Source organism: Notamacropus eugenii, chromosome 1 (assembly GCF_028372415.1).
Source record: "Notamacropus eugenii isolate mMacEug1 chromosome 1, mMacEug1.pri_v2, whole genome shotgun sequence".
NCBI lineage: Eukaryota > Metazoa > Chordata > Mammalia > Diprotodontia > Macropodidae > Notamacropus > Notamacropus eugenii.
Window position 1 is genome coordinate 603,032,566 of NC_092872.1, and position 14,478 is coordinate 603,047,043.

Here is a 14,478-nt window from a genome sequence, read left to right on the forward strand (position 1 = left end):
ATGATAAAAACAAAGTTTTTGTCTTTGACAAGCTTACATTCTACTTTCATTATAGCCATTGTTCAGATTGTTATTGTTTCAATTCATACCAGTTTTCCCATGCATCTCTTAATTCCTCATATTTCTCAACAAACAATAACATTTTATTATTCGTATATCACAGTTTGTTTAGCCATTCTCTAGTTGGTGGGGGCACTGTGTTTCTAGTTCTTTGTTTCCACAAAAAGTGCTACAATGAAAATCTAAATTGATCTCCAGTTAGAAAACTGCTTACATAGTCAACCTTTCTCCATCTTTGATTTTGTTGGACAAAGCATAATTATTTAATGAATGGTACAGTGTGGTTGGTCCATATCCATTTGAAAATTTCTAGTATATTTTAATCATTGTGAATACAGCCTAGAAATCAAGGTCACTAGACTAATTTTGCCTCTCTTGCCACTTATTTCCTCATTTCATTCCCTGAAGTCTTTCTTAGGAATGAAGGAATGAATTTCTTCATTTCTTTACTTAATGGACTCATTCCCATTCCCAGGACTCATTCGCTGATGCCTTGGGCCAATGTTGGTTGCCATCATTTGTGACAATCATACTCAAAAGTAAATAGGTTTGGTAAGGTAACGTTGTAAAGCACTGGGATTGTGGCAGCAAAGGACAGAAGCAGTAAATCAACAGTCCCAGAAAGTCAGCCTGATTCTTGCCTTTTTGAATTGTTCTGAACAGATGAGGTTCTATTAAATGCTGGAGTAAATAAATATTTTATCATGATCAAACATCCAAGTATACAAACATTGTCCTTGGAGGCAGCTAGGTAGCAGTGAATAGAATGCTGAGCCTGGAGTCAGAAAACCTGATTTCAAATCTGACCTCAGACACTTACCAGTCATGTGATCCCAGGCAAGTCACTTAACCTGTGCCTGCCTAAATTTCTTCAACTGTAAATGGGAATAACCATAGCACTTACCTCCCAATACTGTTGTGAGGATGCAATGAAAAAATATTTGTAAATTGCTTAGCACAATGCCTGGCACATACTAGATGCTTAATATTTGTTCCCTCCCTCCTTCCTAAAATTTATCAAATCAAATCGAAATAGAGCATATATTGCAATATGTCAGTCGCTCAGTGATTTTATCAACTTGGTTATTTGTTCTACTATCAACACTGATCAAAACCCATCCATGACTTCTCATTCTGGGCAATTCTTATTCATGTTCTCCATAAAGATTCTACCTACCTATGCTGTGAGCCTTGTTCTAAGTTATTTTACATTTTGTTGGTTCCATAATAGAACTTTATCTATTATCCCTTGTTATATGAGCATTTGAACCAGAGAATACAGTGCTGGACTGAAAGTCAAGAAATCTTGTGTTCAAATTCTGCCTCAGACACTACTGTGTCCCAGTCCTGTAGGTTTGCAACTTAGGAGTCATTCTGGTCTCCTCACTCTTACTCCCTCATATCCAATATGCTGCCAAGGTCCTTTGATTTCACATCTGTAGCATCTCTTGACTGTGCCCATTTCTCTCCTCTGATACCACTGCCATTCTAGTGAAGGCCTTTATCACCTCTCACTTTGATTACTGAGATTCTGTGCTGATGGGTATGCCTGCTTCATTCCAGTCAATCCTCCATTCAGCCATCAAAATAAATTTCCTAAGGTACAAGTCTGAACATGTCAACCCACAGCTCAAAGAAACTCTAGTAGTTCCTTATTACCTCCAGAATCAAATACAAAGTTCTCTGTCTGACATTTAAAGCCCTTCGTAACATAGCGCCCTCCTATGTTTAGAAACTTTTTATATCTTACTCGCAATCTTTACTCTCTGATTCAGTGACACTAGACCCCTGGTTGTTCCACCAACAAGACACTCCATCTCTAGGCTCTGGGCAATATTTTTCTGGCTGGTCCTCATGTATGCAATGCTCTTCCTCCTCATCTCTGCCCATGGACCTCTCTGACTTCCTTTAAGTCTCAAGTAAAATCTCATCTTTTACTAGAACCTTCTTAACCCCTCTTAATTCTGGTGCCTTCCCTTTATTATTTCCCATTTATTCTGTATATAGCTTGCTTTGTTTTTATTTGTCTGAGTGTTGTCTCCCCCATTAGATTGTGAGATCTTTGAGGGCAGGGACTGTCTTTTGCTTCTTTTTGTATCCATGGAGCTTATCACAGTGCCTGGTACATAACAGATACTTAATAATTTTTTGGTTGATTGTGACCTTGGGCAAGTTATATACCCTCTCTGATCTCTAAGGTCTCTTATACCTATAAATACAAGATTCTATAATCATTTTCCAATTACATATTTCCCAAATGTTTCTTATGCCATGTCTTGTGCATAGGTCATTAATGGAAATATTTTGCAGCCTATTTAAATAAATCATGCGTCTCTCCATTGCCTTTTACATTATCCATAACTTTCATACTTTGGATACTGTGATGTCATAGGATTTACAAACACACAACTTCACTAGAAAACCAGTGTTAAAAAGATGGATTTTGTGTCCGGGAAAAGCATGGCACTATTGTTAAAAAGCACTGCACAAATTCCTAAATAAAATTTAGCCTATTTTCTTTCTCCTATTCATCTGTGGTAAGTTCACTGTCTATCTGCAGTGCGTATCCTACATGTGTACTGATTATCAGACAACAGGTCCATGGTTTGCACAACATACATTTGTTTCTCCTATACAGGCAATGAAGTTAACCTTTTTTGAATAGTGGCATTTTAGTTATTCATTGAATAAAGTCATGAATATCACTGGGAAATTGCAATTAATACGAAGACATTTGCAAACAAGAGCATTCGGAGGAAAGTTTCATGATAATGGCTCAGACCTTTGGTGTCATTATGTCTTAATGTTTTCTACCCTGCTTGATGTTAATAACAAATAGATAATTGAACAGTTATTTCTGTGGTTATATGATCTTAATACAGGCATTGTAGACCCCTTGTTGAGGAGATTTTAATACAAGATGTTGCCCTCCTAAGTCAAACTCTTTTTTTTTTTGGCTAATCAAGTTCACATGCTCTTTTTTTTTTTTTAAACCAATGACTTGGATAGCAGCATAGAGAATGTAATCATTAAATTTGCAGATTATACAAAGATGGAAGGTAATAATGGATTATAGATTCAGAATTCAGAAGTATCTTTACAGATTAGAACAGTGGATTGAATTGAAAAAGAATAAAATTTAACTGGGATAAATGTGAAGTTTTACATAGGTTAAAAAAATCACCTTCACTAAATACAAGATGGAAGAGGCATGGCTGAAGAGACACTTTTCTAAAAAAAGAGATAGGTATTTTAGTGGGCTAATATTTAGCTCAACATGTTCAGGAACCAAGAAAGTTGATGCAATTTTAAGTCACACTAAGAGAATCATAGCTTCTATGTATAAGGAGGTAAAAGTCCTTCTGTGATACATATCAATCAATAAAAACTTATTAAGAATGTACTATGTTCCAGGCACTATTGCTAAGCTTTGGGAATATAAAAAGAGGTAAAAGACATTCCTTATATTCAAGGTGGTTACAATTTAAATGGAAAGCTATGGCATCAAGAAAAATAGGGTTGAAGTCTTGCATTTAACATACAGTACTAGAGTAACCAAGAGCAAGTAGCTCTATTCTAAGTGGCAAATAGGCAGCTCATCTTTATCTGTAGATAGGAGTTTCCCAAAGTGATGTCAGAGGTCCGAACACCTCAATTTTCCAACCAAGGAAAAAAGTCCCATTGTAATCTTTTGGGCCAAACCATATCTGGGGCCTTGGATACAACATTTTAGGAAAATCACTGATAAACTGTTAAGAGTCAAAAAGAAAGGAGGACAGCAACCAGAACGGTGATATTCATACTACATGTGGATCAGCTGCAGGAAGTAGGGGTGTTTAACTGAAGAAAAAAGCCTCAGGAGTTACATTATAGCTGTTAAAATATTGAAAGGCTTTCAGCTGAATATGGATTAGATTTGTTCTATTTGGCCACGGAGGGCAAAACTATAAGCAATGGGTAAAAATGTATGAGGCAAATTTAGGCATGATGTAAAAAAAACTACAAAAAACTTTCTAACATTTAGCACTATCAAAAAATACAGCAAACTGCTGTGGGAAGCAATAGTTTACTCCTCACCTGAAGTGTTCAAGTAAAGGTAACATAAGCACTTTATCAGGTATACTGTACAGAGAATTCTTTTTCAGGTTAGTACTGGACTTGATGGCTACAAAGTACCTTCTACACTGCAAATTGTGAGATTGTGCGATTTTGTATTCTTTACAAGAAGCACTCAATGAAAAAAGAGTAAGAACATTATCTTTAAAAAGAGCAAAAAAGCAGAAGTGAAAATAAATGTGTAGAAAGCTTGATGTGAGACTCAATGAAGTTATGTGAGCCCAACCCTATCCATAGAAGAAAGTAATAAAAGGACAGTAAATGTCAGAATACAGCACAGATTTGTCAGCATTTTCAGAATGACTTATTTTCATCAGTTCTTCATTAACTACAAACCAAATAATGCTCATACTCTTTCTTCATTATCATGTTGTATAAGTAAATTTGGACTTTAATTTGCTACTGTCTCCTAGCTGATATATCCACCCCCTTGGTAAGGAGATCAAGTGTTCATTAGCTATGGTGGCTTCTAGGCTCATTTGGTCCCCTCATTGTGGTGACTATTCTACATAAGTTAAAATTCTATAGAAAATAGTGATTATCTTTGCAGTTTGACTTCCAACCTCATCAATTAATTGAAACTGCTCTCTCCAAAGTTAATAATGATCTCTTAATTGCCAAATCTAATGGCCTTTCTCATTCTTCTTGACCTTGACATCAATCCACCTTTGACACTGTCCATCACCCTCTTCTCCTTGATCTCTCCTCTTTAGGTTTTCATGACACTTCTCTTTCCTGGTTCTCCTTCTACCTGTCTGATCAGTTCTTCTCAGTCTCCTCTGCTGAATCTTCATCTAGGTCATGTCCATTAATTGTGGGTGTCCCAAAGGGCTCTGTCCTGGGTCTTTTTCACTTGGTGACCTCATCAACTCCCATAGATTTGATTATAATCTCTATGCAGATGATTCAAATTTATATGTGCAGACCTAACCTTTCTCTTGACTTACAGTTTCACATCTCCTCCTACTTACTGGAAATCTTGAACTGGATGTTATGTAGACAGCTTAAATTCAATGCATCTAAAATTGAACTCGTTATCTTTATCCTCAAACCATCCTTTCTTTTTAGCTTCTCTATTATTGTCAAAGGTAACAGTATCCTCCCAGTAATCCAGGCTTACAACCTAGGTGTCATCCTCTACTCCATACTCTTTCTTTCTATCCCACTATCCCTAATCCAATCAGTTGCCAAGTCTCATTATTTCTACCTTCAAAACATCTCTCATATACTCTTTTTTCCTCTTCTTAAACGTTGTCACCACCCTGGAGCAAGCCCTCATCAACTTACTCCTGGACTACTGGAAGAGCCTGTTTGTTATTGTTTCTGCTTCAAGTCTCTCTCCCTACTCTAGTTCATACTCCATTCAGCTATCAAACTGATTCACCCAAAGCACAAGTCTGACCATATCCCCTCCCCTCACATTCAATACTCCCCAGAAGTTACCTTCAGGACCAAATATATTATTTTCTCTTTGGCTTTTAAAATAATTTTCAGTGTAATTTATTTCCCATGAAATATTGACCAGTTATTCAGAAATGCTTAAGTATATAATTCTTCTACACATACCAAGAAAGTGACAGTTTATTATCATGTACTGTTCTATTGTTCTACTAACTACGTGGCTGACAAGACCTCCTATTTTTATAACTAAGAAACTGCTGAAAGTAAGCGATAAAGATCTTGATTTTTTCTCTTAAATCTATGCAACAGCACTCCGCCACACTGCCATATAACTGACTTACAAAAAACATATTTTTACTATGTATTTACATCTAAAATTGTTCCTAAGAGTACAACTTACTTATTATTCAATAAATACCACACTTGTAAAATTATCTTGAAATGATAAATGATAAACAAGTAACTAAACAAAGAATTTCAAAGATAAACTTACCACCAGAGTTATTGGCTGTCTGAAAATTATGTACAGCTTGATGTGAATAGTAATTATCATAGAACTCAGCTGGGTTTTGTAGAGACTCGTAGTTGGCATTGAGCTGCATTTCACTGGGACCTTGCTGGTAAGATGGACCTGAAGAACAGTGATTTTCCATAGCAATGTTCATCATATGTCCCTGGACGCCCATAGAGTTATAGGAACCACTCATACCAGGTGGCGTTAAAGGTGGGCCTGGTTGAATGGATCCTCCAGTTTGATTATGAGGCCCTAAAAATCCAGGTGGACCAGGTTGCAATGGTGGGCTATGTGGCATTGGTGGGCCAGGGGGACCTGTACATTGGTGGTGTGCAGGGGAACCTGGGTGCACTGCAGGACCATTGTGTCCCTGAGACATGTTAGGACCAGGACCTGGACTTGACCCTGAACTGTACATATTCTGAGGATGTGGGTTGTTTCCCTGAAACTGTGGTCCTGGTGGTGAGGCACTGTTATAAAATGCTGGTGGCCTGTAAAAAGAAAAAAATATTTTAATGTTTTTCTTAACATGAATCTTGAGAAAAAAAGTGTAAATACCTAAATGAATATTCAAAAGTACTTTCTACCAAAGATAGAACCAATATTACCTATAAACTTTTCCTAAAGTATCAATTTTGCTTAACATTTACATGATTTTTTTGCATTGCTTTTCTTATTTCCACTGTTTCCTCAGTTCCTATGGATAAGCTGTTACTTCCTTGGAAATTCTTCTTAATCTTGCTCTGTCTTAATTACTGAAGCTATTTCAAAATTTGATTGTAACTTTAAGCGTTATGCTACAGAACAGACATGTGAAAATTCTAGATATTTTCAAATGTCTAGAAAAATTTCATTTTTTCCTGGTTTGTATTGTAATACACCATCAATATATATCACAGTACATATCATGAGATGGGAAAGATAGCACTTATTTTCTTAATATTTGCCCCAGTGGACAACGGAGTCTGAAACAAATTCTCATTGCTAACTTAGCATCAATTTTGTCTCTTATGTTTGTAAAAAAAAAAAAAAAAAAAAAATCTCTTCCTTATTTACCCATATGTGATAAATATACTCTGAAGAAAGGAACCACAATGTTTATTATAACTACACTTATGTAATAATGGAAAGTCTACAAATTGCCTTACATATATTTTCCTATTTAAGCCTCACAACAACTTCATGAAATGTTCTTAGAAGGTATCAGTCTCATTTTACAGAGGAAAAGATAGACTTTGAGAGGTTAAGGGACCTGCCTATGGTCACATGACTATCAACATTTTAATGTAAATGCCAGTTTTCCTAATTCTAAATCTAGTATTATATCCACTATAATATACTGTAACTTTTAAAAAAATCCTCATTATTATTCTCTCCCTACAAAAAATCTAGCAAGGGTGATACAGAGGTCTTTCTGCTGATGTCCAATAGAAACATATCATCATACAGTCAAACATACACAGAGAAATATTCTAAAAATGTAATCACAATTAATATAAATGAACTAAAATTACTCTTAGTTTCATTGCTTCTTTTCCAAGATTAAACGTCTCAAAATAAGTGCCAAAACTGAGGACATTTTGAGTTGGTTCTATACTTCCTTTAAGACGCTTTGGGATATTTAATATTTGGAAATTCCTTTAGGTCAAACACTACTTATGCTAATTAAGCACACTATCTAACCTTCAGAGATAATGTTTCAAAAATGGAAATGTTACAGATATCTTTTATAATGTGTAAAATTGGTAATTCCCTTCAATTCAATTTAAAATTTAATAGCACCCACTGTGCAGAACACTTTGAGAAGTGGTAGAAAGATATAAAGTTTAAGCAGTTCATGATTCTTTGGGGAAGGCACTTTGGTGTTGCAGAAAAAAGCACTGGATTTGGGGTTAGAGCTTAATTAAATCTTAGCTTATCTACTAAGTATGTGATTTTTGGCAAACAGTTTAACTTCTTTCATCTTCAGTTGTTTTAACAGTAAGGTGGGCACAGCAATATTAACATCAGGAAGATTAAATGAAATACATATAAAATGACCTGTAAGACTTAAAGCTTCCTGTGAGAGATTGTTATTAGCACTTCAATATAACTGGATGTCATCCAATAACTTTTGGGGGTTTTCTGTTTCTTTTAGTCTGTAAGAATCATATATACTGAAAGGGAAAATACACATCAGAATTAGTCCTGTCCTAATATACTTTTTCACTTTTTAACTAATGCATCATTTTACCCACATTTTCTTTGATGGGTTTTATGGGTTATTTCCTTCTGATAATGAATAGCCCTATAGTTATTCATTAGCTTATTATTTACTTATTATTATTTATCATTTGGGTCACTGAATAAATAAAGAAGTGGGGAATTCCACTTATTCACATTACCAAACATCTAACCTATCATTATGGTACTACTTGAATTCATTTGGATGGACTAGCAGTAAATTCATATTAAAATTGAAGTATATAGGGCAAGCTTTACATAGTAGTTGTAAGTATTTTTGATATGTTCAGTTACAATAATTTCTATCTATTGATTTAGGTAGTCACATGTTTTGGTCCAAAAGAACAGCAACATTATGGTACTTTGAGATCCACTGCTGCTTTATCTTCCCTCTATTTTTTCAGAAGAAGTCTGGAGAAGAGGAAAATGGGAGCATTTAGAAATTCCTGAATAACACACAGCCAATTATTAGGGCATATAAGATTAAAGGTAGCTAGCAGCTGATTCCTTTATTCCCTCATGAAAATGTTAAACTTACAAAAACAGTTCCAAAATGAGAAGGAAGTTATCTATGATCTTTTAAAAATATCACAGAGACTAATGCAGGAAATTTGGGAAAACCAATAGTTGACTCTCACCCTAATCCTGATAATAGTTGAATAAAGGCTTCTTGCCACACACAAAAATTTAAGCACTAGCCTCAATGACTATTGTGAGGATACTGAAGTTTAGAAATATCTTGAGAATACAATGGAAGAAGATTGCTTGTTAGATGATAATCATAAAAATTATTCACAATTAGGCAATACTTTACAAAGCACTTTCCTTACAACTCTGTAAGAATCTGAGGACTTAGGTTTAAATCTGTCTTGCTACAAACTACCTATGTGTCCTTGGCAAAGTTATAACCTTTCTGTGCTCCAGAGATCTCATTTATGAAATCAGAATGCTGGACTCAGATGAGCTTTAAGGTCTCTTTCAGTTCTAAATCCTATGACATCAGTAGGTAGGTAGTCAAAATATCATTACTGCCATTTTATAAATGAAGAAATTGCAGCTCAGAGAGATTAAGTGATTTAAGTTCATATCGCAAGTAACTGGCAGAGCTGAAGTATGAATCTAAATCCTTGGACTCCAAGTGCAGCGCTCTAAAGCAGTTGTTAAAAAATTGTAATTCTTAGAGAGAAGTCTTGGTATCATTCTTTAGTAGTGTAACTTCTAGGAGCAGCCACAAACATTTTACTGGTACCATACTGGAAAAGGGTAAAAAGATGGTGCCAGAAACAATTCAGGTTTTGGCAAATTGCTAGATTGTTGGATGATGCCTTGAAATGGGGAAGGTTGGAGGAAAACTAAAAGGTGAAATCATTAGCCACCCTTCATACTGCCGGACCTGGGAAAGGTACATTTGTAATTTCATGAAAAAGAGCTTTCATCTCCATATTAAAATGTCTGGGATCTTCCAAGGTAGCATAAAAATCATGGGAGGAACAGTATAGGGAGGACTAGACAAAACAAAATCAAGGCTGAAATCACAAGGACAAAGTTATTCATTGAAATGGAAAAAAAAAAACCCTAACAAATAACATTTGTTCAATTAGTTAACAAATTAAGTACAAAGATCATATGGAGAGCAGAGAAGGTGGTTTCATTGTACATGAGAATCAGACCTTTGTTCAAAAGCATAGTATTTTACTATGATTGGAATTCTGACTTACTTCTTTCCAATTTTGTGTGCTAAATCCACAGTAGGTTTTACAACTATTTCAAAGAGAGATGGAATTTTCTTGAATTCATCAGAAAGATCTCCTTGAAAATTATCTTCTGATTCTGAAAATGAAAAATGCTCTGGTGGGGTTGGCAAAAGGCCAACTCCCGGAGGTGGTTTAGGAAGAGGAGCAATGCCACGCCTTCTAAGTTCTTCTAACTCTCTTTCATCTTCATTTTGTGGTTCTTCTTCAGTATTCAGGACCTAAAAGAAAATTACATCATCATTTTGTGCAACCGATTCTATCATGAAAAAAAATTCCTGATGAGGGTATTATTTGACCTCTGAATAATTCCTAATGCTGTGTCATTCATTCTAAAGATGTTATTTTATATTGCTCCATTCCCTCTTTCCTGAGTCTTTCCCCTCAGGTTACAAATATGTTCAGACAGCTCCATTATCTTAACAAAAAACAAAACATCTTTCCTTAATTTCCCATTGTTTCCTCTTAAACTATCATCACTGTCTTTTCCATCACACTCTAGTAAAGACTTTACTTGCTCTCTCTACCACTGACTCAATCCCTTGTAATTTACTTTCAATCTTTACTACTTCAGTGAACTCTCTCAAGGTCACTAAATTCCGTATCATCTTTTTGTCTGTAATCTTTTTTTGAACTCAGCATCATATAACTCTGTGGACAATGCCATTACCTTGATAGCCTTTCCTTCTGTTGGTTTCCTTAATGCTATACTCTCATGGTTAATTTGTATTTTTAACCAATACATTCTGCCTCTTTTGCTGGATCCTAACCTTCTTTTCATACAGGGTCTTCTTTAAGTTCATATCGCAAGTAACTGGCAGAGCTGAAATATGAATCTAAATCCTTGGACTCCAAGTGCAGTGCTCTAAAGCAGTTGTTAAAAAATTGTAATTCTTAGAAGTCTCAGTATGATTCTTTAGTAGTGTAACTGCTAGGAGCAGCCTCTTTTCTCCTCTATTATTGTCCTCTTTTCTCTTTATTATTATCTCCCATAGACTGAATTATTACCTTCATGCAGATAACTCCCAAATTCCTATTCTCACTTCTTAAATTCTCTGCAGAGAGCCAAAACCATATTTTTAACTGCCTGCTGTATACTTCTATCTCTATGTCCCATTTTCACTTAAAATAATGTCTAAAACAGAACTTATTATATTCCTCCCTAAACAAGGTCCTCCCTCTAGATTTTCTATTTCTGGCAATGATGCCTTCATTTTCTCAATCTCATAGTCTTAGAATTGCCTTTGGTTCTTTCTTCTCCCTCTTCCCACACACTGAAACAGTTGCCAAGTCTTACCAATCCTACTTCTTCAATTTCTCTTGTATCTGGCCTTTTATCTCTACTCCCACAACCACCACCCCTTGTTTAGGTGCTTACTTCTTCTTTCTTATATTATTGCAATAGTCTCTTAGCTAGTCTTCCTGCCTCCAATTCTACCCTTTCTACAATCCATTCACCACACTGCTGCCTGACAAATTTTGATGCATCTCTATTAAAAACTTTCAATGGCTCCCTACTGTCTAATTTATGAAGTATAAACTCCTGATAGTAGAAGGTAATACCTTTCACAATTCAGTTCAAAACTATCCAGTCTAACCTCAAATTGCCAACCTTTCTATCTTTTACATGCCAACTAAACAGAATTACTCTGCCTTCCCCCATTCTTATTCTCCCCTCTCCCATCTCCATGGCTTTGTATTATACTCTCTACCCCCATCTACTGAAGTCCTCCCCTTTCTTCAACCTCCAACCTAGATCCTACTTACTTACTCCTTGAAGCCTTTGCTGACCTCCCTAACCCTCAAATTTCTTATAGTATTTGCATGGACTTTGCATTTATGTTGCTTACCATGGTAATACATTTATTTGTGTACTTTTTATACCGTTGGATTATAAGTAATTTGAGAGTAGGATTTATGCTATATCTATTAATATATCCCCAGAACCAAGCACAATATCTTGTTTATAGTAGGAACTTAACACATATTGCAGAATTTATACTTCAAATATTTATTGAATCACTCCTGTCTATTTCAATTTGCTTTTAAATCCCAGAAGCATGATATTATTTCGACCTCTAGATATCTAATTACCCAAAAATGTCAGGTCTTTTTCATTACCCGCCTAAGACATGCATAACTCAATGGAACTCTGAGCCATGCTGATAGTAATAATGCACACTTACATAAATGTTTCTCCTTAACCAAAGAAACAGTAGTGGATATCTTATTACTTTCATTTTGCAGATAAGAAATTAAGATTCATTGTCACAAAACCAGTAATAATGATAGTAATTCTATCTTGATATCATGTATCCAGAATGAATAATTACATTTCGAAAGCACCAGAGGGTTGATGACTATAATGACACATCATATCTCAAGATATACAATCTGTTCAAAATTATGAAATTCAGTGAAGAACTATAAATTTCTAATAGTTTCTTCCTCTCTTAAAGAATTTTCCTGGGGAAGGGAAACAATTTTTAATTTATAAAAATTTTCTTAAAACAATTTAAATTTTTTTGTCACACTCTCAGTGAAAACATAATAAACTCATTCCAATTTGAACCAAATTCAATTCGAATCAATTGAACAAATATTCATTAAATACCTATTCTGTGCAAAGGCATTCTGGAAATATAATGACAAAAAAAGAGAATCTTTGACCTTATGGAACTTACATTCTACTGTGGGAATATGACATGTACATAAATAAATAAATAGAAAAAGATTTACTAAATGATACAACTAGGGAATGAGAAAATATTTCATGGAGAAGTGACACCTAAACTGCACTTAATCATTAGTAGAATTTAATGTTTCTGAGAGACAGAGATAAGGAGGGAGTACATTTCAGGAATGGGAATAACCTGTGAAAAGTACAAAGGGAAAAGAGAGAATAAATTCAGAGAAATGCAATCTAGTTTAGCTATAATATACATGATGGAAAGTGATATAAAATAAAAATGGAAAGGGAGGCTGGAATTAGATTATAGAGAGCCTTAAAATCTAGGATGAAGAATTTATTATTTTATCCAAAAGGCAGTCAGAAGTCACTGGAGATTTTCTGAATAGGGGTTGATGACATGGTCAAGACTGTGCTCTAGAAAAATTATTCTGTCAACTTTGTGCATGATGAATTAGTGAACGAAATCAGGAAGACCAATTAGGAGGCTTTAAAATAGTCATGATATGATAGCGCATGATGTGACAAGGGTCTAAACAAGGATTATAGCCACATTAATGAAGAGAAAGAGATATCTGTGCCAAATAACGAAGGCTGAATTACAATGAATTAACTGATGTGAGAGTTGTAGTAGTAAAATAAATGGGATATGACAACTGACTAAATAGAAGGAGTTGAAGAAGAGGGAAGAACCTAGGATGATGGTCAGAATGGAGCTAGATTACTAGGAGGATGTCAATCTTCAAAAGAAATAACTGGAAGGTAGGGTGGATATATGGGAAGGAAGACAACAAGTTCTGTTTTAGAAATGTTGAGTTTGAAATGTCAAAGGGAATGTCCTCTGATAAAGGTTTGGAATTTAGGAAAAAGATCAGTGCTGTACACAGAAATCTGGAAATCATTTGTGTAGAGATGATAACCTATGGGAGTGAGTGAAATCATTAAGCAAGAGGTCATATGGAGGGAAAGGAGTAAAGGACAGTTTTTTGGGGGGGGTGGAATAATATATATTTAGAGATGGATAATGATTTTAAAAAGGAGAATGAAAAGGAATGAATGGTCAGAGAGGTGGGAAAGGTTCAGGATTATGGAAGCCAAGAGAGGAAAGAGGATTTTGGAAAAAGTGATGCTTAACTGTCTGAAATTAGCAGAGGTCAGGGGTATGAGGACTAGAAAAGTCCGTTAGGTCTAGTGATCAAGAGGCCATTGATAACTTCTGGCGGAAGAATTTCTATAAATCAATAGAATCAGAAGCCAGATTGCAAAAGGTTAAGAACTGAGTGGATGGTGATAATGTGGAGGCAATATGTATAGTCCTTTCCCATGACTATCAATCAATCAATAAACATTTATTAAGCACCAACTATTTGGCAGGTACCATGCTCAGTATTGGGGATACAAAAAGAGGCAAAAGATAGTGTCTGCCCTTAATTCAATGGGGAAGCTCACAATCCAATGAAGGAAAAAACAAGCATAGAAATATATACAAAGCAAGATATATACAGGAAAAGTAGGAAATTATTAACAGAGGGAAGGCACTAGAATTAACAGGGGTTGAGAAAGTTCCTGCAGAAGACAGGATTTTAGCTGGGACTTAATGGAAGTCAGGGAAGACACTAGGCAGAGATGAGCAGGGAGGGCATTCTAGACATAGGAAACAACCAGATAAAATGCTCAGAGCTAAGAGATGGAGTATAGAATAGCCAGGAGGTCAGAGTCATTGG

The 14,478-nt window shown here is 35.3% G+C and overlaps 1 protein-coding gene across 1 annotated transcript in view; it reads right to left on the bottom strand.

Annotated features, from left to right (window-relative positions):
- The window catches only part of ZC3H6 (zinc finger CCCH-type containing 6), a 73,828-nt gene that overhangs the window by 5,634 nt on the left and 53,716 nt on the right, over positions 1–14,478 (bottom strand). The window contains exons 9-10 of the mRNA XM_072634671.1: positions 10,033–10,286; positions 6,071–6,582 (exon numbers count right to left, since the gene is read on the bottom strand). Of these exons, the coding sequence (XP_072490772.1) occupies positions 6,071–6,582; positions 10,033–10,286 (766 nt within the window). The remainder of the gene's footprint in view (positions 1–6,070; positions 6,583–10,032; positions 10,287–14,478) is intronic.